At 33.5% G+C, this 24,749-nt stretch overlaps 4 protein-coding genes across 6 annotated transcripts; 2 read left to right on the forward strand and 2 right to left on the reverse strand.

The window, feature by feature from the left end:
- The first annotated feature begins 22 nt into the window (after nt 1-22).
- On the forward strand, nt 23-3,085 carry LOC120279954 (methionyl-tRNA formyltransferase). 3 transcript variants are annotated; one of them, XM_039286639.1, is made up of 12 exons: nt 23-233; nt 311-376; nt 498-632; nt 821-923; nt 1,099-1,169; nt 1,255-1,359; nt 1,534-1,567; nt 1,859-1,959; nt 2,199-2,258; nt 2,320-2,517; nt 2,629-2,745; nt 2,839-3,085. In XM_039286639.1, the coding sequence occupies exons 1-11, from the start codon at nt 108-110 to the stop codon at nt 2,719-2,721; spliced, it is 1,092 nt and encodes a 363-aa protein (XP_039142573.1). In that variant the 5' UTR covers nt 23-107; the 3' UTR covers nt 2,722-2,745; nt 2,839-3,085. The 3 variants fall into 3 exon arrangements, with proteins under 3 accessions (XP_039142573.1, XP_039142574.1, XP_039142575.1); XM_039286640.1 differs by having other exon boundaries at nt 314-376; XM_039286641.1 differs by lacking the exon at nt 498-632 and having other exon boundaries at nt 314-376.
- A 760-nt stretch (nt 3,086-3,845) lies between these two features.
- Nucleotides 3,846-5,355, forward strand: LOC120280832 (heavy metal-associated isoprenylated plant protein 21-like). Its single transcript, XM_039287786.1, has 3 exons — nt 3,846-4,079; nt 4,261-4,336; nt 5,016-5,355. The coding sequence occupies exons 1-3, from the start codon at nt 3,993-3,995 to the stop codon at nt 5,300-5,302; spliced, it is 450 nt and encodes a 149-aa protein (XP_039143720.1). The 5' UTR covers nt 3,846-3,992; the 3' UTR covers nt 5,303-5,355.
- Nucleotides 5,356-8,251: 2,896 nt separating this feature from the next.
- On the reverse strand, nt 8,252-10,524 carry LOC120280233. The gene is made up of 3 exons (XM_039287009.1): nt 10,278-10,524; nt 10,101-10,186; nt 8,252-9,211 (listed from the first exon to the last, which is right to left on the reverse strand). The coding sequence occupies exons 1-3, from the start codon at nt 10,331-10,333 to the stop codon at nt 8,421-8,423; spliced, it is 933 nt and encodes a 310-aa protein (XP_039142943.1). The 5' UTR covers nt 10,334-10,524; the 3' UTR covers nt 8,252-8,420.
- A 766-nt stretch (nt 10,525-11,290) lies between these two features.
- LOC120280584 (protein AAR2 homolog) lies at nt 11,291-22,140 on the reverse strand. The gene is made up of 13 exons (XM_039287455.1): nt 21,997-22,140; nt 21,434-21,516; nt 21,194-21,251; nt 20,650-20,709; nt 20,291-20,420; nt 19,174-19,400; nt 14,292-14,384; nt 14,138-14,209; nt 13,659-13,691; nt 12,802-12,942; nt 12,105-12,161; nt 11,535-11,624; nt 11,291-11,449 (listed from the first exon to the last, which is right to left on the reverse strand). The coding sequence occupies exons 1-13, from the start codon at nt 22,108-22,110 to the stop codon at nt 11,390-11,392; spliced, it is 1,218 nt and encodes a 405-aa protein (XP_039143389.1). The 5' UTR covers nt 22,111-22,140; the 3' UTR covers nt 11,291-11,389.
- Between the last annotated feature and the right edge of the window lie 2,609 nt (nt 22,141-24,749).

The following is a 24,749-nucleotide window of genomic DNA, read 5'->3' on the forward strand; positions in this document are numbered from 1 at the left end:
TGTTACCCCCTCAAAGTAAATTTTGAACTTTTCAAGGGGGATGGATGTAAAAGTTCTTGTTTGTAAGAGATAACTAGATTTCCTCTTGGGGTTTTGATAAACGGAGAATGGCGCCTTCGGTTCCAGCGCTGCGGCGCTTGCTCTCTTGCTTCGCCGGCGGCGGCAATGGAGCCCCCTCGGCTCTCGAGCCAGCTACTAAGAAGAAGAACCTCGTCTTCATGGGCTCTCCTCAGGTTTCTCTCACTGTCTCTGCTCTTCTCTTTCATCCTCTTTTCTTCTCCTCCTTTATATCCTTTCCTTTGTTTTCTTGGAGGTATCCGCATCCGTTCTCGGTGCTTTGCTTGACGCATCCACAGCCACAAATTCTTCTTTTCAGGTGCCATTGATTGATTTCATTCATTGCACTTGGGGGGATGTGTTGTTTTTGCCACTTATGTTGGAAAAACTGGTATGGAATTGAAGTATTGACAAGAAATTAAGGATTTTTACTTTTTTAGGTTGCAGCTATTGTCACGCAGCCTCCTTCCACTAGGGATAGAGGCAGGAAGCTAATGCCGTCTGCTGTTGCACAGTATGCCTTGGATTGGGGATTCCCTAGGGATCTCATATTAACTCCAGATCGAACTGGAGATGTGAGTCCTGTGTTATTGTTGCTAATTGCTTGCTTGTTGATTTTCCATCATGATTTCAATGGAAAAAGAGCTTTCTTTTTTGGTATTAAATTCAGTGGGAGCTTTGTAAGAATGTACTTGAATGGCTAAAGGTGAATGCTAGATAAAGTTTTGACGATTTATTAGGTTCCTATCTGCTCTTCATGCAGGAGAATTTTCTGGGTAATTTCAGGGCACTAAATCCAGAACTTTGTGTTACAGCTGCGTATGGGAATATTTTACCGAACAAGTTTCTTGAGATTCCTCCATATGGTTAGTGAATGTCTGGCAGCAATTTGTTTGACTGAAGTTAGGCTTAGTTTAATAATGCCAGAAGTTAGTGATTTTTGTTCAGAAAACTCTTTTTCCTTGGTTATTCAACTTAAAGATGTATATGTTGAAATCAGTTGAATACGCAGCATCAGTTGAATATGTGTTTTCCTTTTAGGCACTGTGAACATACACCCAAGTTTGTTGCCTCTGTATCGTGGTGCTGCTCCAGTTCAAAGGGCATTGCAGGTCTGATGCCTTCAAATTATTACATCTGGGCAAATGGTTGATTCCACACTTTTTACACCAATGATTTGTTACTTTTCCTGCTTAGGATGGTGTTAAAGAGACAGGTGTGTCACTTGCCTTCACTGTCCGTGCACTGGATGCTGGTCCTATAATTGCTTGTGAAAGAGTGGAAGTTGATGATTGCATTAAGGTGAACAAAACCATGAATATTTATTGCAAAATTCTCATTTGGATATTTTAATTCTCATTTCTTTTTATCCTTAAATTTTCTTTAGCATGGAAATTTGTTATGCATTAGGTGGTGAAAATTTCCTTCTGGTTCTGGTATTGTACTCAATGTTGTTTTTCATCTTTTTTTGTTCAGGCACCGGAACTGCTAACTTTTTTGTTTGATCTAGGTATGCCACTTTATTTTGTTACTTATGTTTTGCACCCTTTTGCTTGTCATCATTTTGCTTCGTCTGTGAATGTTCCAGCAAGTGCGTAGTTACATTATTTAGTGCTGTTTATTTGCATCCTATAAATCCATGGTTGCATGTGGTTATATAACCGTTAGATTTCTTGTTATATTTGCACATAAGTTGATTTGTATATCATCTATGTGGATAGTTTGTGAAAGATAGGTGAAGTACACATGAAGATCTACAATTTTTTGGTCTAATTCTTCTGTTGATGGATTTCGCTCATAGGATCAAAAATCCTGATTCACGAGCTACCATCCATTTTTGATGGATCAGCAAAACTGAAAGCAAAAGCACAAGATGATTCCAAAGCTACCTTAGCACCGAAGGTATTTTTCAGTCCTTAAGCAAGAAAATGTTTCCTAATGCTATTTCCAACATAAAAGAAAATATTTCAAGTAGTTTCTGAGGCCATACTGAAGTAACCAAGTAAAAAGTAATGGTTTGTGAATAAATTCCCACACGTGGTGAAAGTTTGTTATGCAAACGATTGTTTCATGAACCATGCCATACCAGTTTGCTGGATGACATTTAATTTATGAATTTACTAAGCCTCGTGATCCTACAGCTAACATCTGATGAGTCATGGCTATCCTTTGATCAAGAAGCTAAAATTCTACACAACAAGGTAATTATTTGATAAAAATTTGGAAGAACATGGATAAGCAGCAATAAAATTATTTCTTCAGGTTCGAGCATTTGCAGGTTGGCCAGGAACTCGAGCTCGAATTCAAGTTATTGATAGCAATGGTAATCCAAATACTCTTGAAATCAAGATAATCACAACAAGAGTTTCTAGTGCTTATGAAAGACAAGGTGAAGCAGATGAGATAACTTTTGTTGGCAGTGCCATGGTGATTCCATGTGCCGAACAATCTGCTCTTGAGGTGCATGATCCTCTTATCACACATTGTTCCTTAATCTATGTTTTTAACCAAACTGTCATGAACTTCATTCCTCAAAAAAATTATGACACTTTTCGGTATTACCTTAATTAGGTACTCGAACTTCAGCTCCCGGGAAAAAAGGTAATGACTGCGCGTGACTTGCGGAATGGCTTACAAGGCCAGAAGTTGAGAAGGTTGATATGAGAGGAAACTTTAGTCAATAACTCGGTATGATATTAGCATTGCTCTTTCTCAATTATGTTTATTTAAGTAATCTCCCATCAATGAGAAGTTTTCTGATAAATTTCCATCATTTTTTAGGATCAATAGCTGAAGGTTTCTTTGTGACAAACTTATCATCAGAAATGATATCTGTTTAATGGACCTCTCAGAGACTATTACTAAGTCAGGATGCTTGCAATTTCAGCAATGATTCATTCTAATTCTTGATACATGATAATGTTGTTTACAATTACTTTTTATATTTGAATTTTGTTTGGTTTCTTGATCATGGATTTTGAATTAATTAAATGGAAAAGAAGCCATTAATTGTGGTCGGCAAAGCCTAGTCTTGTCATTAATTAAATTACAAAATTTGCAGCTTAACCTTTTATTTATAAATGAAATATGTGAATGTTTGGTGGCTTGAGAGAGACTAATACTGAACAAATGAATGGATAACTACTAGTAAAGAGATTCAATACTGAATCAGTTTATCATGACCCATATCTCATCAAGGCTCTTTATGGTTGAGAAAGTGAAGTGGATATTATCCTTTTGTTGTTTTGATCTGTCTCATTTATCTTACAAATTAAATATTAATTATATAGATGTGCATATGATAGCCAACCATTTGTCAGATTATGAGAATATTACTTATATGTATCAAAGATTCTTAAGAGGCATTTGGTTTAATGAATTAAAAGTTTACCACCAATCTATAATAATAATAATAATAATAATAATAATAAAGAGGTTTTATTTTCTCACCAATCTAGATCAGGAGTAGTAGTATTCTCCCTCTCACAACTCGAGCAGGTTTGTGTTACCAGATGATAATTTTCATCGGTCCAGCTTCTTTCTTTTTATATTTTATTTTCTCTGTTTTGTTCTTTGTGTTTCTCAGCCCTGATAAGAATTTTAATCTGTTTGTTTTTTTTTTTTGTGATTTTTTTTTCTCTGTTTGTCTTGTTTTTTTGTTTTAAAATAAAGTTGTGATTTATCTAATTTGTTTAATAATAATAATAATAATAATAATAAAGAGTTTTTTTTTAACACTTGTATAAAAGGTTGTTTTTGGAACACTACTAAATTTAAATCCAATGAAACCTAACAAAACAACATGTATATCCCATCCTTCACATCCTCAATTATAAATACACACTCCTCTTCTTCCATGCTTGTCATCCTTCATTTCTCTCTTTCTAAACTAAACTAAATTAAACTTCATCTTTGTCTCTCTACATTAAAATTTCATGGGTGCCTTGGACTACATCTCCAACATATGCAGTGTTACAGACACAAAGAGAGCATTGAAACTCAAGAAAAGGAAGCCTTTCCAGGTGAGGATGAACATCACACTCTTTCTCTTCTTCTTTCTTTATTTTTCTTGTTCTTTTTTAACTTCTTTTCATTTGTTTTAACAGCTTAATTTTCATGCTCTTTAGATTAAAATCTATATATGTATGTCTTTGTTTTTATTTTTTCTTAGTGTTAAATGTTCTTCTTTGATTCATTGAATAGACAGTGGAGTTGAAGGTTAAAATGGACTGTGATGGCTGTGAAAGAAGAGTGAAGCATGCTGTTAGCTCCATCAAAGGTTCAAACAAACACTTAACTTCTCTTTCTCTCTTTTTTTCTCTCTGAATTAATGAAAGTTTCTATCAAACATATATATATATAGAGTGCTTATTAAGAGATTAACTAAAGCAATTTGTATGAAAAAATAAAAAGAAGAAAGATCTATTAGAATAATTTGTTTTCTAAGCATATTATATATATATATATATATATATATCATGATGAATATATTATAAGTTTTATTTGAAAGTGGATAGATATAGAATTGAAAAGGCCAAACACCAACACCATATTTTTCTCATTCTTTTTGTTTCTCTTTGAAGTATTCTTTTGTTTTTCTGGGGCCTTGTGCTTGCATGGAAACTGTCAACAAATGAGTCCAAATAAAAGCCTACATGAAAACAATTTAATTAAGAGAAATAAAAAAAAACATTTAGTTATCTATTTTTTTTATAAAAAAAAAGAAAAAGAAAAAGAAAAACAAGGAGATTTAGTTCGTACGTATATCTCTTCCACAAGAATCTATGATGACTCTTTAGTTATAAATTATTTATTACAATGTTAATTATCTTATGTCTATATTATATTATTATTTATATAAAAATATTCTAATTTTTTTTATAAATATGTTTTTTTCTTTGTCACACTAACTTAATTCATATTCTCAATTTTTACGTGTATATATATATACATATCAGGAGTGACATCTTATGAAGTAAACCGAAAACAAAGTCGAGTAATTGTAACAGGGCATGTCGATGCGAAGAAAGTGATAAATAAGGTGAAGAGCACCGGAAAGAGAGTCGAGCCATGGCCGTATGTCGAACATAACCTTGTTTATCATCCTTATGTTGCTCAAGCTTATGATAAGAGAGCACCTTCAGGTTTTGTTAGAAATGTAGTTCAAGCTCTCCCAAACCCTGATGAAGAGAAGTTTACTTCATTCTTCAGTGATGATAACCCTAATGCTTGCTCTATCATGTAATATATAGCATGCATATGCACCATGCATGCATGAATGAATGAAGTTGTTAAAGAGTTTGCACTTTGAAGTTATTTTAATTCAATGAATGAATGAATTAATGATGATATATGTTATGTTTTTAAGTAATGGCTAGATTTATTAATCTCAACACCAAAAAATTACGAGAGTTTTGATATCATATAATTAAAAAAAGAAAAAAAAAAAGCTAAACTCAAATAACATATTCTCATTTAATTAGTGGTAATTTTTAATTTGAATATTGGATGAAGATTTTATTATGATAATATTATTTTAGAAAGAGATTTAAATTAGCTTTTATTGGCCCACACTTCACTAATCAAATCCATGTTAAGCATAATAGATATGTTGAATAATCATTGCTTATAAATTTAAGTTACACTTTTGTTGAAAATAAGTTTATATATATAAAGATCTGTTGATAAGATATGAGTATGATTTGAATCCTCAACTTTCTTTGTAATAATAAATCATTGTTTCATGATTATAATTTTTATTCATGTTGCTATGGTCGGAGAAAAATAATCAAATTCCTTTATAGCATTTATGTTATATGATTATAGTTATTAGTACATGTAAATTCAATTTCATAATTAATGGTTAGGAATAATATGCTAATATTAGATATTGAATGAATGTAACAATAATGTATAAGATAACATTTTAGTATATAAAAACAAAAGGAAGAAAAGAAAGAAGAGGGGCCCAAATACAAATGATTTCATTTGTACAAACAATGAATATTGAGGGAAAAAGAAGAAGAGAAAGATGAGGAGATTTGGCTAAAAAAAGACTTTAAGACTTTTATAATTTAAAGTTGATGTTACATCAAAAGGAAAAAGCTAAGATTAACTGGTTGGCAAATGATGAAAGTTTTGATAATGCGCCGCTTGGAATGGTGGATACAAAAGACAAATAATAAAAAAGTTAAACAAAACTTCAATCAAAGCAAAGAGTGTAGTATAATATTTCCTTGCTGAATTTCTGGGATTAGTGGCCACTTCCTCATTTGTTTCTTAATTCTTAGTTGAACCTTTCTTTTTATTTAGATATGTGAGTAATTAATTGCAACTTAGATTGAAATTTACTTCATAGAAGCTGTGAACAGAAAATAGTGTAAACTCAAGGTGAAATATAAATTATATATATACATACACAATATGTAAGTTTATACTCCCTCCGTTTTTTTAGTTGTCATGCTTTAAATTTCTTCTTTATTTGTCATATTAGAAATTTTGTGCAGCATTAAATAATTTTTTTAAAATTTACCCTTTAATTTAATATACTTATAAAATTTTCAATAAATCACAATCAAATAAGCATTAAATTATACTCCATCGTTTCTTTTTATTTGTTACGTTTTGGAGCTCTTCTATGTTCTTTTTTACTTGTCACATTAAAAATTTTGTGCAACATTAAATAATTTTTTTTTCAAATTTACCCTTAAATTTAATGTACTTGTACAATTTTCAATAAATCATAATCAACTAAGTATTAAATTATATATTCCATTAGTGGAGTTTTAAAAAAGGGTAGTTTTGGAAAGTGATGGAATTTTTTATAAAGTAGATCAAGGTAATCAACTAACTTTAACCAACTTTTCTTAATCGGTGTGAATTAAGTAAATGTAACAACTAAAAAAGAACGGAGGGAGTATATTCTACTAGTGGAATTTTAAATAGGAGTAGTTATAAAAAATAATATAATTTTTTAAAAAATATGGGTAACAAACTAACTTTTATTAATTTTTCTTAAAAAATAAAAAAGAACGGAGAGAGTATATTTGTAATGAAAAAAATAAAATACATGACGTATTAGTGCAGGTGCCATTATCGAACTATTTATTAGTCTTGCACTTATTTGTGTGCTTGTGATTACTTCCCAATTTTGTTATTTTTGTAATTTGTCTAATAAATATATGATTTATTCATTTTAATTAATTAATTAATTGAACTTTCATTCAAATGCCAACCAAACATTCATCTGGTCCATTTCATTTGGAGAAGTTGTTTTCAAGAAATTATGTGATAAGTGATCAGAGTTGGCAGATTCATGGGCCACCCTAGATTCTTTTGCTACTGAAAAAATGACTTGGAATTTCAAGGCTGATGATTTAAATCCAAACTAATAAGACATCTGAATTTGTCAGGATTATGTCTTATGTTCAGCTTACAAATCCTTTTGTCCTTTTTCTTTTTCACATTCATAAATATATACATATATATATGACAACCATTTAGCTCATACTTATCCCGGTTAGAAAGGATGTGGATAAAGTTATCCCTATATTTATTGGAATAGGTTTTGTGTTAAATTATATATTCCATTTATCCTTATCCTCTAGAAACCTTGTAACCAAATGGCTTATGAGTCTATGACCTGAACGGAAGTTGAGAAGAGTAGGTTCGGTATTAACTTTGATATGTTAATAATTACTATGGTCCTTTCATTTTCTATACATACAAGTATACAATATATATATATATATATATATATATATATATATATATATATATATATATATATATATATATATATATATATATAAGGACCAGTCTACTAGGAACGCCTGTAGATAACAATTCTACCGGACGTCCCTATATTAGCTTTTGGTTTTGCCAACAGCTGCAGCTCAACAATTTAAAAGTATAAATATCAAGTTATCGAAGTAGTAACATCCAACAATATTCAGAAATGGATAACAAACGAACTTAGAATTCCCCCATAATTCTATTTAAAGATGTCAAAGAAAGTTTTTGTACATTTTAAAACCCTTTTGTACTAATCACATACCATTGTATAGTGTTAAAAATATAAAGATTAAATGAGAATTTACCTTTATAAAGAAGACAAATATATATATATATCAACAGCCGACGATATGCTAACACATTAGCATACACGTTCACAGAGAGCTTCACCTTCTCAACAGAAGAACAAGAACAGCTCTATGTATTGATAATAATTAGGCAAGTACATTTCCAAAAATTAATCTTAATGTACAAATTATGAAAGGTTTACATCCGAGAATAACCGATTATCGAAAGTATACAAAACTGCAGAAACTATTTCTTATAGAAAGAGTAAAAAATGCACAAGTTCAACGCCTCTCGTTTTTCTTTCGTCTAGATTGAGACTTCTGCCACTTTTTTCTCCGAACAAATTTGCTCTTTGGTTTTAGTTTCAACTCGGGCGAGAACTGAAAATTCGGATCCCTCATCCGTGATTGTATATCCTTGAAGAACTGCATGTTTAACTTCTTAGGACCGCCCTCACGTAGCTCTGCATATTCTGGTCCTGAAACTATGTTCTCAAAAGCTCCGATCAGAATATCTATATCACTCATGACCTCCCAAACGTTTATGTATCGTCCGTCTGGACCTTTCTTTAATTTCTTCAAAGCATTTTCTACAGCAAGTTTCCGAGCTTGTTTTCCTGGAGATAACTCCGGGGGTTCCTTTTCTGCTTTCAGTAGCTCTCCAATTGTTCGATACTTTGGTAAGTCCTCAAACTCAAACAACTTGTCAATATATGGATCACTTCGCTCATTTGGATGTGCCTCTGAAGGAATATCATCGTCATCATCACATTCACTACCACTCCAAAGTGTTACCTCTTCATCACTTTCAGAGCAAATACTTCTCAATTCATCACTGTCATCTGCGTCTATAAGATCTGAATTTTCTTTCGCTTTCTGTTTCAGTTTCTTTATATCTCTCTCTAATTTACCATCAACCTTTCCATTGTCTTCATCTTCATCGCTGCCTGTCCAAAGGCAGTCCTCCTCATCAACATCTTGTGCCCATGCCTTTCTAAATTCCTTATCACCAGGGATTCTATTGCCAAATAAGTTATAAGAATGCGTGTTTCCACGAGCATAGGAACGCCATACTGCGGAATAGAGTAGAAAGATTCAAAAATTAATTCTAGCAAACAGAATTCCATTTTGTAAATGAAGTACCAGAACAACAAAAAGATGAATCTTTTAAGCATTAATCAATCATATGATTTTTAATCACCATTTCAGAATAGACAACTAAGTAGGTAAGCATTAAGCCAGATAACACTATGCAAAATAACAGAACATGCTTCCCATTATTTGAGTATAAGGCAAACAAGTAGTTAGATTTGCTAATAAAAATTTAAGGCTCTAAGTTAATGTGTAGCACACAAAACAGATCCATCAATCATGGTCAAGAAAGATGACCCTACTAGAGTTATAATTTCCTTATAGGAAAACTTCATTAAGAATATCCTTGCTATTATACACAGATTGTAAAGTTCTTAATTGCATCCTTCTTCTCATCAAGAAAAAAGTCAAGCTTTTAGGCATCCAATGATCCTCCACAAATCAATGTGTGATCTTTGTATAAAATCCACACAGTAAATTGCCTCTATCTAATTGAGATTCTATTTTCACTTACATAAATTACATTTTATCAACAAATTCGACTAGACTCTAGTTAAAATAATCTAGTTGAGCAGACTATTTACAAGGTAATTTAAGCATCCATAATCACTACCACCCTTAACCAAATTTTGGAGAAGATTTTTATCTCCTCAATCCAAGACTAGCTAAACGAAAGACTTGGAAACCAAATCTCAAAGACTCAAATTTTCATCATCGAATTAGTGAATCAATCTAAGAGACTGTATTTGAATAGAAAAAGGGAAAAACGTGAGCTTTGGTACAAATACATAAATCAAAGCATATTAAAAACGATCAAAGTTGCAAACTTTAATGAATCAAAGACACAGGATATGAAAACCAGAAACAAACCATGCAAAATAAAAAGCTTGGATCCCCCTCCTATGCTTCTTCCACTCCAAGAACCACCAATGGGCATTCCACTTGGCACCCCAAACCTAAAGGCAGAAATCTTCGATTAAAATTGGGCAGGAGCCGATGAAAAGCAGAAGTCTGAATAAGATTTTTGTCCTGAAACTGAAAACAAACCTGTCGGTGGGCATAGATCGAAGGAGACAAGCTCCGAGGCGGCGGCAAAGACTCATGGTGGTGTGATTTCAAAGCGAGGGTTTTTTAAGGGTTTAAGGGTTAGGAATTGGATGATCGATGGTATGACCGACGAGCTGAAACAGGAGAACTGAAAACCATCGAGAAGATGTAGTGCAGATGACGCCGGGAAGAGGACGGCTCCGGCGAAGGCCTCGTGGTGAAGCCGATAACAAGGGAAGCCCGCCGGACTGAAGTTTGTAAAGGGCTTTATTATTATTATTTATTTATTTATTTATTTATTTATTTATTTTTGTAAACACCACCCTGAAAATTTTAGGATTTTCATAGAACTCCTGAACATGTATATAGGACTATAGGAGTAACACCATAGAGAGGGGGCAAAAATGTTTATTGGTGGAATTAGATAAGTAATCATTAGGAAAAAAAATTTAAAACATTAAACGTTTTTAAATAATAAAAGCGTTTTTTTTTTAAAAAAAAAATAAATCCCATTTTTAAACATTAAACGTTTAAATAATAAAAGCGTTTTAAAAAAAATCAATCCCACTAAAAGTGTTTAACAGATTGGCATTTACTTTTATGACACTAAAATTGATTTAGTTATCATCATTATTAGCGTGTGACATACTATAATCTCCCCGTGCGTTGCCTCTTTGGTGCATTTTTCTAACTTGTTCTTTATATTACAGATTATAAATTTTTTTCAATAAATAAAAAAATAAAATTTAAAACTTCCATATTTATTTATTTATTTGATCAGTATCGTTTTCCAATATATATATATATATATATAGACATCTTTCATTAATTTAAATATATATTTTTTTTTGTTTATTTTAATAAATATTTATTAAATCAAAATTTAACGGAAAAATAAAAAATAAAAACTCCCTAGAATAAGTTGGAAAAATTCCATTAAACCAAAACTTTTATCTCCAAAGGAACATATGCAGAAGCAGAGAAAAACCAAGGATTAAGAGCTCTGTAACACATGAAGGGAAGAGGTGGGAACCATAATTTATAATATTGTACATTATTGTTGGCGGATTCATGTCATAGAGTCCAACAAGAAACGGCTATTCCAGAGCTAATTAATTAGCTTGGTCTTCAACAGGCATAGCCTCATCTGGAGGTACAACCACTGGTGCATACTGCAAACAGGTTAAAAAACATAATTTTAGTTTCTCAGCCAAGAAGAAATAATAGATGGCAAAAAGCCATAGAAAAATGAATAACCTCATCCCCATCTTCACACATAACATCAAGAGCGCTCTCCTCAAAGTCCCAGCCAAATATGTCTTCCAATAATCCCTTGAGTTTTCTGGTCTGCATGTGAGACAGCAAGTTAGCTAGCTTCTTGTGCTAGAGAATTATTTTGAGAAAATTCTTCACAATAGAACCAGAATTATTTCTAACTATGTAACAAGTATTATAGTCCCTAATTTTCAGCATACATTTGATCAGAGAATGGTACTTGTGGGTTGTCTGCTGGGTTTCTCAATCTTGTGCATGGGGAATTACAGTTGATCACAGACAGTGAAGCTGAGTCAGTCTAATTGCAACATGGCGTTTGGAATTGGGATGTATAATCCCTACTCTGAATCATATCTAAAATGCAGATTTAGTTTTTTTTTTTTATTTAGTTTACTAAAACTTCAAACAATTAAACTTTTCTTGTTCTCATGCCATGCTTATACCTTCTGGATTTCAAAATTATTATGGTTTCACTGAACAAAAGGGATTCTTGTCATTTCGTAAACAGAATAGAAACATGGATGAGTCAAGAAAAGGATTCAGCCTTCATACCCATGTCAGAAGATCTCCATCAATAACAGGAGATTGTAACACCAAAAGAAAGAAGTCCTGGAAATAAAAAACATGCTCAGATGTTAACTAAAGCATCTTTCAAAGGAATACTCAAAAAACTGCTTCATGAAAAACAACTATAATCATTAAATTGATAATCTGAGTAAACAGGTCAATCAAATATGAATTGGCCCAGTTAACCGCATTTGAACTTAGTTTATCATTAAAAAAAAATCAGTGACGTAAATTTCCAACTATGAACATATGCTCTAAGTAATTCATTTAGCTCATGAATGATCTGCTCTAGTAATAAATTTTTGCAATGCACAAATCCCTTGCAAAAACAGAAGTGCTTTAATGTTCAAAATGTAGGTGGGGCTGTCAACAGGTTACGCTAGCCTGAGATAACTTGAATACATGGCCTAAAATTACACAACCATGTCCATACCCTACTTCTTCCACAACTTGGGTCAAGCCCGGTGAAAATGCATTTGAAAATTGCATAAGCCTGAACACAAGCTCAAGTGCAACTGAATATTTTAATATGGCGTTTCAACTTTGGCAAGGGTTTGCGTTTTTTTTTTATATACATTCAGTTCAGATTAGGCCAGAAGCAAATCTGTTTACAGTCCTAAATTTGACTTCAAGAACTTGCATTCTAAACTAGAATTAGATTGAGAAATCTGGAAATACGAACCTTGCAGAGGCGATACAAAAAGATGTCCTTCGAGAACAATGCATCATCTAAGAATACTGAGATTCCTTTACCCTCAGCTGCAGTGGTACTTTTTTGTTTTTGAAAACCATGCTTCAACTGCCAGTAGATCACCTCAATAAACTGCACAGATCACCTACTGAATAAGAATATTAATATTTCAAAAAAAAGAAATATTAATGATGCCCAGAGTCAATTGTACTAGTGATACATTCATAGCCTTCCACAATGCAGTCAGCATATTGCCGAAATAATGAGAAGCTTCTAATAAAATTGTTCTTACAGTCTCACATAAAGCATATCATCCATCAGCACATGTACAGATACATGTTGTGGATCATTATAGGTTAGAAAAATAATACCACATGGGACTGATGTGGTACCCATGACCTTATTGATGTTCCATATCAAGAAGAAGAGAGTTTAAAGACAGTGGTACAAACCTGACCTGACTGAAATATGATGTTGTTTGGAGGGGAAAGGATTAGAATAATCCTTTGAATACAGTTGGGTTAGTTTCCTAAGATAGAAGATTTTGTTAGGACTAGTTAGCCTATTGATTCTCTGGTACAAATGGGAGATTTTTCTCCACCAAATCAGTAAACTAAAATTGTATATTTTAACTTGGGGTCTTTTAATTAGCATCTACCTCCTTAATGAAGGCGGAAAGATAATTTTTATAGCACAAGAACATCACAACCCATGCTTTTGTTGCATTATTTGTGCCTGATGAAATTCATTGCAGTACCATATATCATTATCACACCCAAGAAGTTCATACCAAGAAGTTTCTGGCCATAGTAGTATATTAAAAAAAATGAATTTACAAAGAGAATTACCTTGGAAAATAGTTGACTCCTTGTTCGAAGAGGCTGGAAAGGAGAAGGTTATATAAGGAAACTAATAACAGTAACTAAACTAGAAACTCCAGTCACATTAAAGAAATCTCAAGACCTAATAACACTTCAGTATCTTTCTCTCATCGAAGCAGCTTGATATGAAAAAGAACTTTCTGAGTATTTGTAGCAACATGCAACATATACATACACATATGCATGTATATAATGATAAAGTTGTACAAACTTTTCTCAAATTGTGGCCCTTCAGTGATACCCATAGGTTTCATACTTTGGCATACTGCATACATTCCTGAATTTCAACACTCTTCCCTTTCTACTAGTGTATATAATATATTCATTAAACAATGTGCCTTATACATGGCAATATTCTCTTCCATCATCAAAATTTATATAAACACCTAATGAAGATTGTACTTTGATAGATCTAAACTTAAATAAAACAGAACAAAAATACTTACAGCTTCTGTGCAGCAGAGGAAAAGGCTTACTAATGTTTTCCATTGAAAAACTGCTTGAAGTGATTGCCCCATCTGCAAGCTTTTAAAACTTTTTAAGTCAATAATACACAGACAGAAATTCTGCTGAAGATAGAGATATATTAGTTGACATTACCATAAACACCACAAAAGCAAATTGCAGCTCTGCTAGTAGTAGATTTTCTGCACCCTTGAAGTCCTTCAAAAGGATGGTTTCCAGCAACTGGGTCTGAATAAATTTTATCTACTTAGTGAAACATTGCATCGCCATATAAAACAGAATCTCAATATAATCAATGTCTTCTAGGAAGCCTATTGATAGAAGATCTGTAACCAAAAAAAATGAAGAAGAAGAAAAAGCCTCATGCATCAGAAAACAAAGATAGCAAATAGCAACTATCAATTATACACAAAGGTACAAAAGTAGGTTGGAGTTCAAATACAGATCCATTGCAATGAAATGTTTGTGCAGACAGAAGGATATAAGCTTATCACATATAGTTATAATGGAGCCACAATTTTCCATACAAACCTTTTCTGATAGGAGAATGATATGCCTTTAGTATCAAGACTCATCAGGAACTGTGATTCTCCCATTGCGGATGTCTTTAAATTGCCAACATCACCATAAACGTAACAAGGCATAACAAGGCGAATTAAAGAAAGTGCATAATCAATTCCACATAAACATTCTTAGACCAATCGAAAGCTATTATACCAAAATATAAAATATGAAAAAATAAAAATAAAAGTCGAATGAATTTTAGTAAATTGCGTCAACAAGGAACTACAACTAGAAATAAATCTGTACCCAAAATAGCATATTTTGTTAGTAGCACATTTTGTCGCCCAAACAGAAAAGCTATTATAATTACAGGAAAGATGAGAAAAACAAACTAGTATCAGTGGCAATATCCTTTTAGACGCTTTTCAAGGTGGATGGTGTTAAATGTATGTATGTCTATGCACAGAGGTATACTTGAGTTATACTTGTATCAATGTATTGTATTGTATTGTTGGTTCTTATATGTAAACCTAAAGTATACATGTGAGTTGCTCAATCTAATGAAGATTTGATCCACTTATTCTCTCCCTCTCTATCATGGTATCAGACTATAGACTAGGTTTCTCCCCCGGCCACCTCTTTTGGCCATCTCTCCCGGCTATTTTCAGCTATCCCGGCCTACCCTTTATTTCTCTTGTTCCTCCTTGTTTTGATATATATATATATATATATATATATATATATATATATATATATATATATCAAACCTTCAGATCCAGCCCGTGCTCCACTGACCGCACCCCTCCGGCGCCTATGATCGCACTCACTCGCCCGCAGCTCCACCGCCTACGACTGCACCCACCTGCCCACGACCACGCCCCTCCACCGCCCGTGAACACACTCGCCTCGACCGCGCAAGCCTCCGCCACCTGCACCACTGCTGCTTGCTCCCCACCAGACAACCAATTTTCTGAAATTCAACCTTTTTCCTTGGAATCAGGCATGCCAACATGAAGCATCTTTCCAACCACAATAAACCAACATGAAGGATCTTTTCAACCACAACAAGCCAATATGAAGCTTCTTGCCAAACAGAACAAAACAATATACTAGGGTCCATCCTAATTTGCAAAATTTTTCCAAACAGACAGTCATTACGCTGGAGCCCATCATATAATTTAAAAAAATGGATGCTTATGAGTTCAGTGGTGTGCTACTAGAGGATCGTCATCGAAACCTTCAACATTCTAACATAATTCTTTATGGCACCAACTACAATCCCTGGAAGCTCACCATAAAGCGAATCCTCAACGGTATTCGTGTTCTTCGCCATGTTGATGGCACCTTCACCCCCACTCAGTCTGACGCTATTACTGCCTCTTCTGAGCCTTCTGCCCTTTTCGCGGCATTTGAGCAGTAGCTGGAGAACTAGGCCACTGATGACTCAACCACCAAGATGATTAGATGCTAAACTGTCACTCTGGAGATCCGTACCTAGATTGCGAATCTTCCCACAGGTCATGCGATGTGGGAATACCTAGAGCACCGCTACTATAGCTCCAGTCAAGCGCAGCTCTACACCTTCTACCAGGCACTCGGTAGTCTCCAGCAAGGCGAGGGCAGCGTTGACCAATTCTACAGTCAATATTGTGCGTTCTGGCGTCAGATTGATGCTCTCATCCCTTCATAGTGCACTGTACATGCTGCTCAGATTCTTACCTGTTCAGAGTCCTGCTCCCGTCGCCGTCGCCATGATGAGACACGTCGTATGTATGAGTTCATCATGCAAGATGTATGAAAAACAAAAGCCAATGTCTTTATAAAAATACACTCACCATGGCTGATGGCATGCACATTCCCTAAGACCCAACCACTACATTTGTCCCTTGTTCAAGTTTCCAACTAAAATCATTTGCCGTGTTGTTGACATTCAATTCAAGATCCCAAACAAACCTTCAATTGAACGTCAACAACACGACAAATGATTTTAGTTGGAAGCTTGAACAAGGGACAAAAATAGTGGTTGGGCCTTAGGGAATGTGCATGTCATCAGCAATGATGAATGTATCTTTATAAAGATATTGACTTTTGATTTTCTTACACCTTGCATGATGAACTCATACATACGACGTGTCTCATCATGGCGACGGCAACGGGAGCAGGACTCTAAAGAGGTAAGAATCTGAGCAGTATACACAGTGCCCTATAGAGGGATGAGAGCATCAATCTGACGCCAAAGCGCACAATACCGACTGTAGAACTAGTCAACGCTGTTCTCGCCCTACTAGAGACTATCGAGTGCCTGGTACAAAGTATAGAGCTGTGCATGACCAAAGCTGCAGTAACAGTGCCATAGGTATTCCCACATCGCATGAGCTGTGAAAAGATGCGCAATCTGGGTACAAATCTCCAGAGTAACAATTTAACAGATAATCATCTTGGTCATAGAGTCATCAACGATCCACTTTTCCAACTGTTGCTCAAATGCCGCGAGAAAGGCAGGAGCCTCCGAAAAGGCGGCAGTAATGTTAGACTGAGTAAGAGTGGTGAAGATGCCATCAACATGGCGAGGAACATGAATACTGTCGAGGATTCCCTTGATAGTGAGCTTCCAGGGAATGTAGTTGGTGCCATCAAGAATTACATTAGAATGTTGGGGGTTTCGATGACAAACCTCCGGTACCACACCACTGAACCCATAAGCATCCATTTTTTTTAATTATATGGTGGCCCCAGCATAATGGTTGTCTGTTTGAAAAAATTCTGCAAATTAGGATGGGCCATAATATATTGTTTTGTTCTGTTTGACAAGATGCTTCATATTTGCTTGTTGTGGTTGGAAAGATGTTTCATCTTGGCTTATTGTGGTTAGAAAGATGCATCATGTTGGTATGCTTGATCCTAGAGAAAGACTGAATTTCAAAAAAATTGTTGTCCGGCGAGAAAAGAGCAGCGGTGGCACGGGAGGCAAGCGAGTGGCAGAGGCTAGCGCCGTCGAGGCGGGCGCGGTCGCTAGAGGGGCGTGGTCCCGTTACACTCTAGATCTCCTTACTCGCTCTGGTTTGACACTCGTACTACCACTACACCGATGGAGCTTCATTTGCAACTTCGTGCTTTTGATGAGATTCTCTTATTGGATCCTTCTCATTATCGGCATCTGGTTGGCAATTTGGTATACTTGGTTGTCACACGTCGTAACATTTCTCATGATGTTCACATTCTCAAGTCAATTCGTTGTGGTTCCTACTTCTGTTCGTTATGCTCATTTTCTTCGAGTGATGCGATATCTTTGTGGCACTACCTTTCGTGGTCTGTTCCACTTACGTCAGTCCACTCTTTAGCTGCAGTCTTATTCTGTGTTACTTGGGCCAGTTCTCCTAATGATCGGGTCTCTGTTACTGATTAATGTATCTTTCTTGGTTTTCACTTGTTGTTTGAAAGACCAAGAAACAACCTACTACTTCTAAGTCCAGTGCTGAGGCTGAGGTTCGTGCTTTGGCTTCTACCATCCAGGAGGTGCTTTGGATTCGCTCGGTTCTGCAAGATTTTGGTGTATCGATCTCTTCTCCTATTTCTATTCACTGTGACAATAAAAGGGCCCTTCAAATTGCTGCAAATCTGGTCAAGAATGAGCTAACCAAACACATTAGTGTGGATGCACACTTCACCAGATGTCATGCACGTGCCCAGATTGTGTCACTTCACTATCTTCCTACAGAGGTCCAGGTGGCTGATTTTTTCACCAAGATGCAGACACATGATCAGCATCTATTCATGTTATCCAAACTCCAGATGCACAATCTGCCTTGAGTTTGAGAGAGGGTGTTAGCTGTATGTATGTATGTATAAAGAGATATAATTGGGTTATACTTGTATCATTGTGTTGTATTGTTGGTTCTTATATGTAGACCTAAGATCATACATGTAAGTTTCTCAATCTAATGAGGATTTGATCCACTTGCTCTCTCCCTTTCTACCATATGGATTATCCAGTGTAAAGCTAGTAATCAGTCCATGTTTGATCCAAATCCAAAATTCAACATAAAAAATTTACGGAAAACAACTCAAAACTTGTGTCTTTTGTAATTAACTTACCAAAACATGTATGTACGTATGTATATGTACAGAGGTATACTTAGGTTATACTTGTATCATTGTGTTGTATTGTTGGTTCGTATATGTAGACCTAAGATCATACATGTGAGTTGCTCAATCTAACGAGGATTTGATCCACTTACTCTCTCCCTCTCTATCAGATGGATTATCCGGTGTAAAGCTAGTAATCAGTCCATGATTGATCCAAATCCAAAATTCTGCATAAAAAATTTACGAAGAGCAACTCAAAACTTGTGTATTTTGTAAATAACTTACCAAAACATTGAAAGGAGTCGTTGATCTTAAGTTTTTTAATAACCACAAAATCATATAAACATTGGATTTGTTTCGAAAGTTCATGAAATCAACAAATATATCATAGAATACTCAACTTTCATAACTAAAGTAAGGACCTTACTTTGTCGATGTTCATTGCAGTAAGCTCTTCACCAGAAATATCCTTACGCTTAACAATTTGGGGAATTTTTGTATAGTAGCATTTCTGTCTCTGTGAATCTTCTGGGGTAGTCCTGGAAAACTTGCTACTATTTAATTGCTCCATCAATTGTTTCTCCATAGCTGTTCTTGGAACATCTGGGATCAATCCAGATACACAAGCAATTGTAATATCTCCTCCAATAGGTTCTGTGATTAAATCAGGCATTAAGCGTAAATAGCAATATATACTTTCTAACTTTGAGTAATGAAAAATAACAAAGTATAATTGAAGAAAACAGATATAGCTAACGGTGTGATGATAATGCTGAATAATAAGGTGCAAAGGATTTACAAGAAATACATTGTAAGTTAATACTCAATCAACCCCAAATATTTGGGACTAACGGCTTCTTGTTGTTGTACATGGTATAGTAAGGTAATAATCAATAAATTATCTTCAATGTTTGCTTGAAAAACACTTATTATTCCCACCATTTACAATGGTTGATACACGAGGTGTCCAAGGGATGGCCTTTATTGCCTAAATTTTAAGATTAAGATTAAATCTTGTTTGATGATCCCACCAGAGAACGAAAATTATAGCCAAGAAAAACATGTTTTCCTATGAGTTACAATAAACCATTTAAATCCACACCATGATCAACCTATTCCAAAATTTCTGATCGTCCAAATGAGTAGGTTCAATATAAAGGTAAACCAATTAGAAAATAAATAACAGCATATTCCCTTAGTAACATAATAATGTAGTGTGGCCATCGATCTCCAGCTGGCAACAAAATAACGGAAAATAACAATTAAATCATACTATCCAAGATAACAATCATTCAGAAATCAAACATGGAACACTTTCCCTTGTGAAGTTCTTCATTGCAGTTAGGGAATAAGCTAGAGTTTAAACCCTTCATTTCATTCATTTATCAGAAAAAAAATTACACGTAAATGTTGAGAGTGGAAACACATATAAACAAAAAAGATAGCATGATCTACTCAACATAAAACTTGCAACAGTCCAAGACATAAACTAATGCCACTAAATCATATATGCTATAAAAACAAAGGTAACATGAAAGCATTACCAAGCCGTTCAATAGCAGTATTTGTGATGTAACAAGACAGCCGCTTCCACTCTACAAAGTGGTCCAAAGCATAAGGTCCAAGTTGGTTATCAAACTCCAAATGTTTCACTGCTTCAGAATACCTACACTCCTATATGTTGAGTTGAGTTCAGGACATAATCTGCTTAACAGCTCATTGCTTTAAGATGCCAACTGATGATATTAGGATATAAATGTGGAAGAAAAGGGGAACGAATCAACATATCTCACAGAAATAAAACTCATACTTTCATTTTTCTTATAGTAAATTCAGGTATAAACTACAGTTCTCTCACTAATATCTAAAATTTTCAGATGGTATGTACTAGTAGGGAAATAACCTCATCCTCTGAAATTTTCACCAAGTGCTCATCTTGGCAATGCCATCTACGAACAACTACCTGCATGAATGATGTTGTAGCCATCAATTTAATCCAGCACATAAAAGAAGGTAGATAGAAATATCATAATCACAACTGAGAAGAATCAACAGGCCCCATATAGGGAAAAGGGAGTCCAAAAGATAAAAAAAATAAATAAAATAAAAACAAAACAAAACATAAAAACCAGGTCGTACTTGGATCTCCAATTATTCTAAAATGCTTACTGAAAACACACAAGGAAAAATCAAAACATAATTTGTTCAGATCAATATCTATTTTTCTGGACCTGGCATTTCTGATTTTGGAAAACTTTTAACAGTTTTGACTGGAATAAGAATCTCCCTTTCACGTGTTTCGGCGAGAAAATGAAATTACACACATAGAAAACAAGTAGTAAAAATTAGATGTATAGGTTAGCTAATCTAAAAGTTTATTGAGAAATACAAAAAATGGATGGCTAATTAATCTACTAAATCATGATAGAATGTTTGAAACAAAGTACCTCAGAGTAACTTGTAGTGATAAAGAAGCCAATTGTCGGAGAGAATTCATTTACTTCCCTATAGGTAACAAAGGGAACAAGAAAAATGAAATCCAAAACCAGTCAACCATTTATCAGGCAATAAAATAATTATTAGCATTTGAGTCTTTATAAAGGCATAAAAGAATGGAAAGCATGTTTTTTTTTTAATTTAAAACCAAACAACAAAACTTTTAGTGTTTATGAGTGAAGGGGATTTACTTATTCGCTGAACTATGATAGACAAAATGTGGACCAGGTGGGATCATCTTTATGCCTTTGAAATTTGGACCCACAGAGAACATCTTCCAGATGATCACATGTATAGCACAAAAACACACACATCCATATAAATATAAAATACAAGAAATTGAATATAGTAAACAGGAAATAAATACTCAGAACAATCACATGAACATTGCAAATGATGACTTCATCTTTCAACAGCAATGTAAGTTTATAATTCAATTATGTAAACTAGTAAGTAAGAGAAACATCATTCAAGAATCCTACTAGGACTTCATATATAATGTCATTTGAAACCTAGAACAATCAACATCTTTCTGATAAAGTTCACAGCATCCATGCTCAACAATCAAAGCGTGACATTCAAGAACATTTGATACTTTCTAGTAAACACATCAAGAATCCAAATCAAGAACAAAGTCTTTGTGATACCAACAAGCAAGAAAATACATTTCAAAGATTTCTTTAGGGTTAGGGTTTTGAATGAGATATTGGAGAGATTCCGGAAAGGAAAGCAACAAGGGTGATTGGAGGAATACCTGGGTGTCGATGCCGAACAGGGTGAACTGGGGGACGTCGAGGAGGAGGAGAGTAGCCCCCTTCTTCACCAGCTCCAGCGCGGTCTCTTGATCCATCTGAATCCCCGACGCCATTCCTCTCTCTCTCTCTCTCTCTCAAGCTCAGAGAAGAGAGCATTCTAGATGATGCTTATAAAAGGAAGCGGATCCGGGCGAGTTATTGTTTGGATCCGATGAAAGATGGATCCGCTATGATTGTTGGATACTTGGATCTCGAGTCTCTCAGCATTCTAGATGATGCTTATAAAAGGAAGCGGATCCGGACGGGTTATTGTTTAGATCCGATAAAAGATAGATCCGCTATGATTGTTGGATACTTGGATCTCGAGTCTCTCAGCATTCTAGATGATGCTTATAAAAGGAAGCGGATCCGGGCGAGTTATTGTTTAGATCCGATGAAAGATGGATCCGCTATGATTGTCGGATCCTCTTGAGATTTTGATTAACCATTTGTGTTAGCCTTAAAAAAATAAAAAATAAATAAATAATAAAAAATAAAAAATAAGTAAGAGAGATGATACGACCGAACCGGTTCTGTGGTGTAATTATGACATAACCAAGATGTGGTTAATCCTATTTGTTGGATTTTCCTAAATTAAATAATTTTTAAAAAAGATTAGAAATTTTTAAGGTAAACTATGTCTTTGATAGTTACCATAAAACCGAGTCTATTTTATTATTTTTCAAATAGTAATTAACTTACATTCAATTTGTTTTATTTTTTTGAATTCTTTTAATTAATATGATTATTTAATTTAAAAAAATATGGAAAAACAAATATATGGCGATGAGATTTTGAGTTTTTTGTCCTTTTATTGTATTTTCTAATTTTTTATTAATTAATGTGATTTATTCATTTAAAAATATTAAGAGGGAGTTGGGATTTTAGATAATTAATTGAGATTATATTTAAATTTTTTGTATTTTTTTGACACGAAACTTTTTGGTATTTTAATCAGCATTTTAAAATTTAAAAAAATTTATTACTCCCTCTATTCCTCTTTTATTTATAACAAATTCATATTATTTTTTATCTGTCATTTTCTAACATCAAGAAGCATTAATTTTTTTTTTCAAAATTACCCTTAACACTTTATTCAATTAATTTTTTAGAATTAGATATGAGAAATAAATGTAAAAATATTAATTAGAGGTAATTATGGAAAAATAATTAATTTTTTATAAAATTTTGTGAAGTAACTAAGCTTGTTGGTATATGAGATTTGATTAACCATAACAAATAAAAAAAATAGATGGAGTAATATTTTTAAATAAAATTATCTAATTATTTGTCTTGTGTTGTGCATGTGTTTGCAAGTGGCCACGGGGAATGTGCGTGCGTGTGGTGTTAGTTTTGGCACTAGCGGGTACACTTGTGCGGGTGTGCTGAGTGCACGTGAATGCGAAGAGAACATAAGAATTATTCTCAATTAATGCTCTTCAAATATCTTTAATTTATGCATACTATTTTCTTCATATATATTTTTTCAAAATTCTTATGTAATCCCTCTATTCATGTGTTTATTATTATTATCATTATTATTTTTAAATCTATTTTATCAATATTAAATACAAATTATTATTATTATATATTTTTTTACAAAATATGACGAAGCCCTACATCACCAAGCCTGTATAAATGTAAAATTATTGTTTCAATATATCATGCCTTCATGTTTACATTAATTTATGTATAATAATCATTTCAAATAAAATTTCTGAATATTTTATAATAAAAGCTTTTTTTTAAATCATGATTCAATTATTTTCTACTTATTTTGATCATTAATCACAAATGTATATATATATGGTTGTTTAAATTTTAATTATTTTATTAAAAAAAAATTATCTTTAATTTAGGTTGAGAATGAAATACAAACAAATTAAATTTAATTAATTAATTAAAAAAATCACATCACTTGTGATTGTTTTCTCATCATGAACATCGGAATCCCACAGAAGCCCACTAAAAGAATTTAGTCAACTAGTGGCCACCAAGTCTAGGTTCTTGCTTAGTTGCTTGCAACCCCCTTGCTTTCATAGTTTCATTTTCATGGTAATGTGTCCTAGTAATACTTTTTTGAAGTTTACCAATGACCAAAGTTATATTTGTATCCGAGTCCATGCAGAATTTTTTGCCAAATAATAAAAGTTTAATTTATAAATAAAAAAATATTTTGATGAGTATATATAATAGTTGTATAGCTATAATTCTAATACCCACATGTACACAGGCTCAATTCTCACTAACTCTGTTTAGATTTGTACACATCATTATTTTTTTTAATAGTGTTATTACTCAATTGCTCGGTCTAGATTTATACACGTCATTGTTTTTTTAAAAGTGTAGTTGCTCATGTTGCTTGTGGAGAAAAAAAAAAACCCTTTTGAAGTTTTGCAAGCTAAAATATACATTATATATATATAAAGCAATAAAGTCAATATTTTATTTTATTTTTTTAAATAAAAAGTCAATATTTTTAAAAAACACTATAAAAATATTTCATACACAGACATCAATAATGTGAACATAAGAATAGATCATAGTCCATGCTAAGGACCGCATCAAAACATACATACTTTATGTATAAATTCAATGATTACAATAAATCACCAACTTAAACAATACAAAATCATACACGTACGAATATTAAATATAAAATTTTTCCTAATAATAACAATTTCAAATAATAAATATGATTCAACAATTGAAT

Source organism: Dioscorea cayenensis, chromosome 17 (assembly GCF_009730915.1).
Source record: "Dioscorea cayenensis subsp. rotundata cultivar TDr96_F1 chromosome 17, TDr96_F1_v2_PseudoChromosome.rev07_lg8_w22 25.fasta, whole genome shotgun sequence".
Lineage (NCBI taxonomy): Eukaryota > Viridiplantae > Streptophyta > Magnoliopsida > Dioscoreales > Dioscoreaceae > Dioscorea > Dioscorea cayenensis.

Bases quoted from the DNA above. Each gene is read 5' to 3' on its own strand.
- LOC120280233 (XM_039287009.1), bottom strand. From the start codon at position 10,333: ATGAGTCTTTGCCGCCGCCTCGGAGCTTGTCTCCTTCGATCTATGCCC. The intron at 10,187-10,277 runs GTTTGTTTTCAG...TTCTGCCTTTAG, and splicing joins CGATCTATGCCCACCGACAG to GTTTGGGGTGCCAAGTGGAA. The intron at 9,212-10,100 runs GTTTGTTTCTGG...TCTATTCCGCAG, and splicing joins CAAGCTTTTTATTTTGCATG to TATGGCGTTCCTATGCTCGT.
- LOC120280584 (XM_039287455.1), bottom strand. From the start codon at position 22,110: ATGGCGTCGGGGATTCAGATGGATCAAGAGACCGCGCTGGAGCTGGTG. The intron at 14,210-14,291 runs GTAATGTCAACT...AAAAGCTTGCAG, and splicing joins TTGCTTTTGTGGTGTTTATG to ATGGGGCAATCACTTCAAGC. The intron at 11,450-11,534 runs GTTATTCATTTT...ACCTGTTTGCAG, and splicing joins TGTGTGAAGATGGGGATGAG to TATGCACCAGTGGTTGTACC.
- LOC120279954 (XM_039286639.1), top strand. From the start codon at position 108: ATGGCGCCTTCGGTTCCAGCGCTGCGGCGCTTGCTCTCTTGCTTCGCC. The intron at 633-820 runs GTGAGTCCTGTG...CTCTTCATGCAG, and splicing joins CTCCAGATCGAACTGGAGAT to GAGAATTTTCTGGGTAATTT. The intron at 1,960-2,198 runs GTATTTTTCAGT...GTGATCCTACAG, and splicing joins AAGCTACCTTAGCACCGAAG to CTAACATCTGATGAGTCATG.
- LOC120280832 (XM_039287786.1), top strand. From the start codon at position 3,993: ATGGGTGCCTTGGACTACATCTCCAACATATGCAGTGTTACAGACACA. The intron at 4,080-4,260 runs GTGAGGATGAAC...TTCATTGAATAG, and splicing joins AGAAAAGGAAGCCTTTCCAG to ACAGTGGAGTTGAAGGTTAA. The intron at 4,337-5,015 runs GTTCAAACAAAC...TATACATATCAG, and splicing joins TGCTGTTAGCTCCATCAAAG to GAGTGACATCTTATGAAGTA.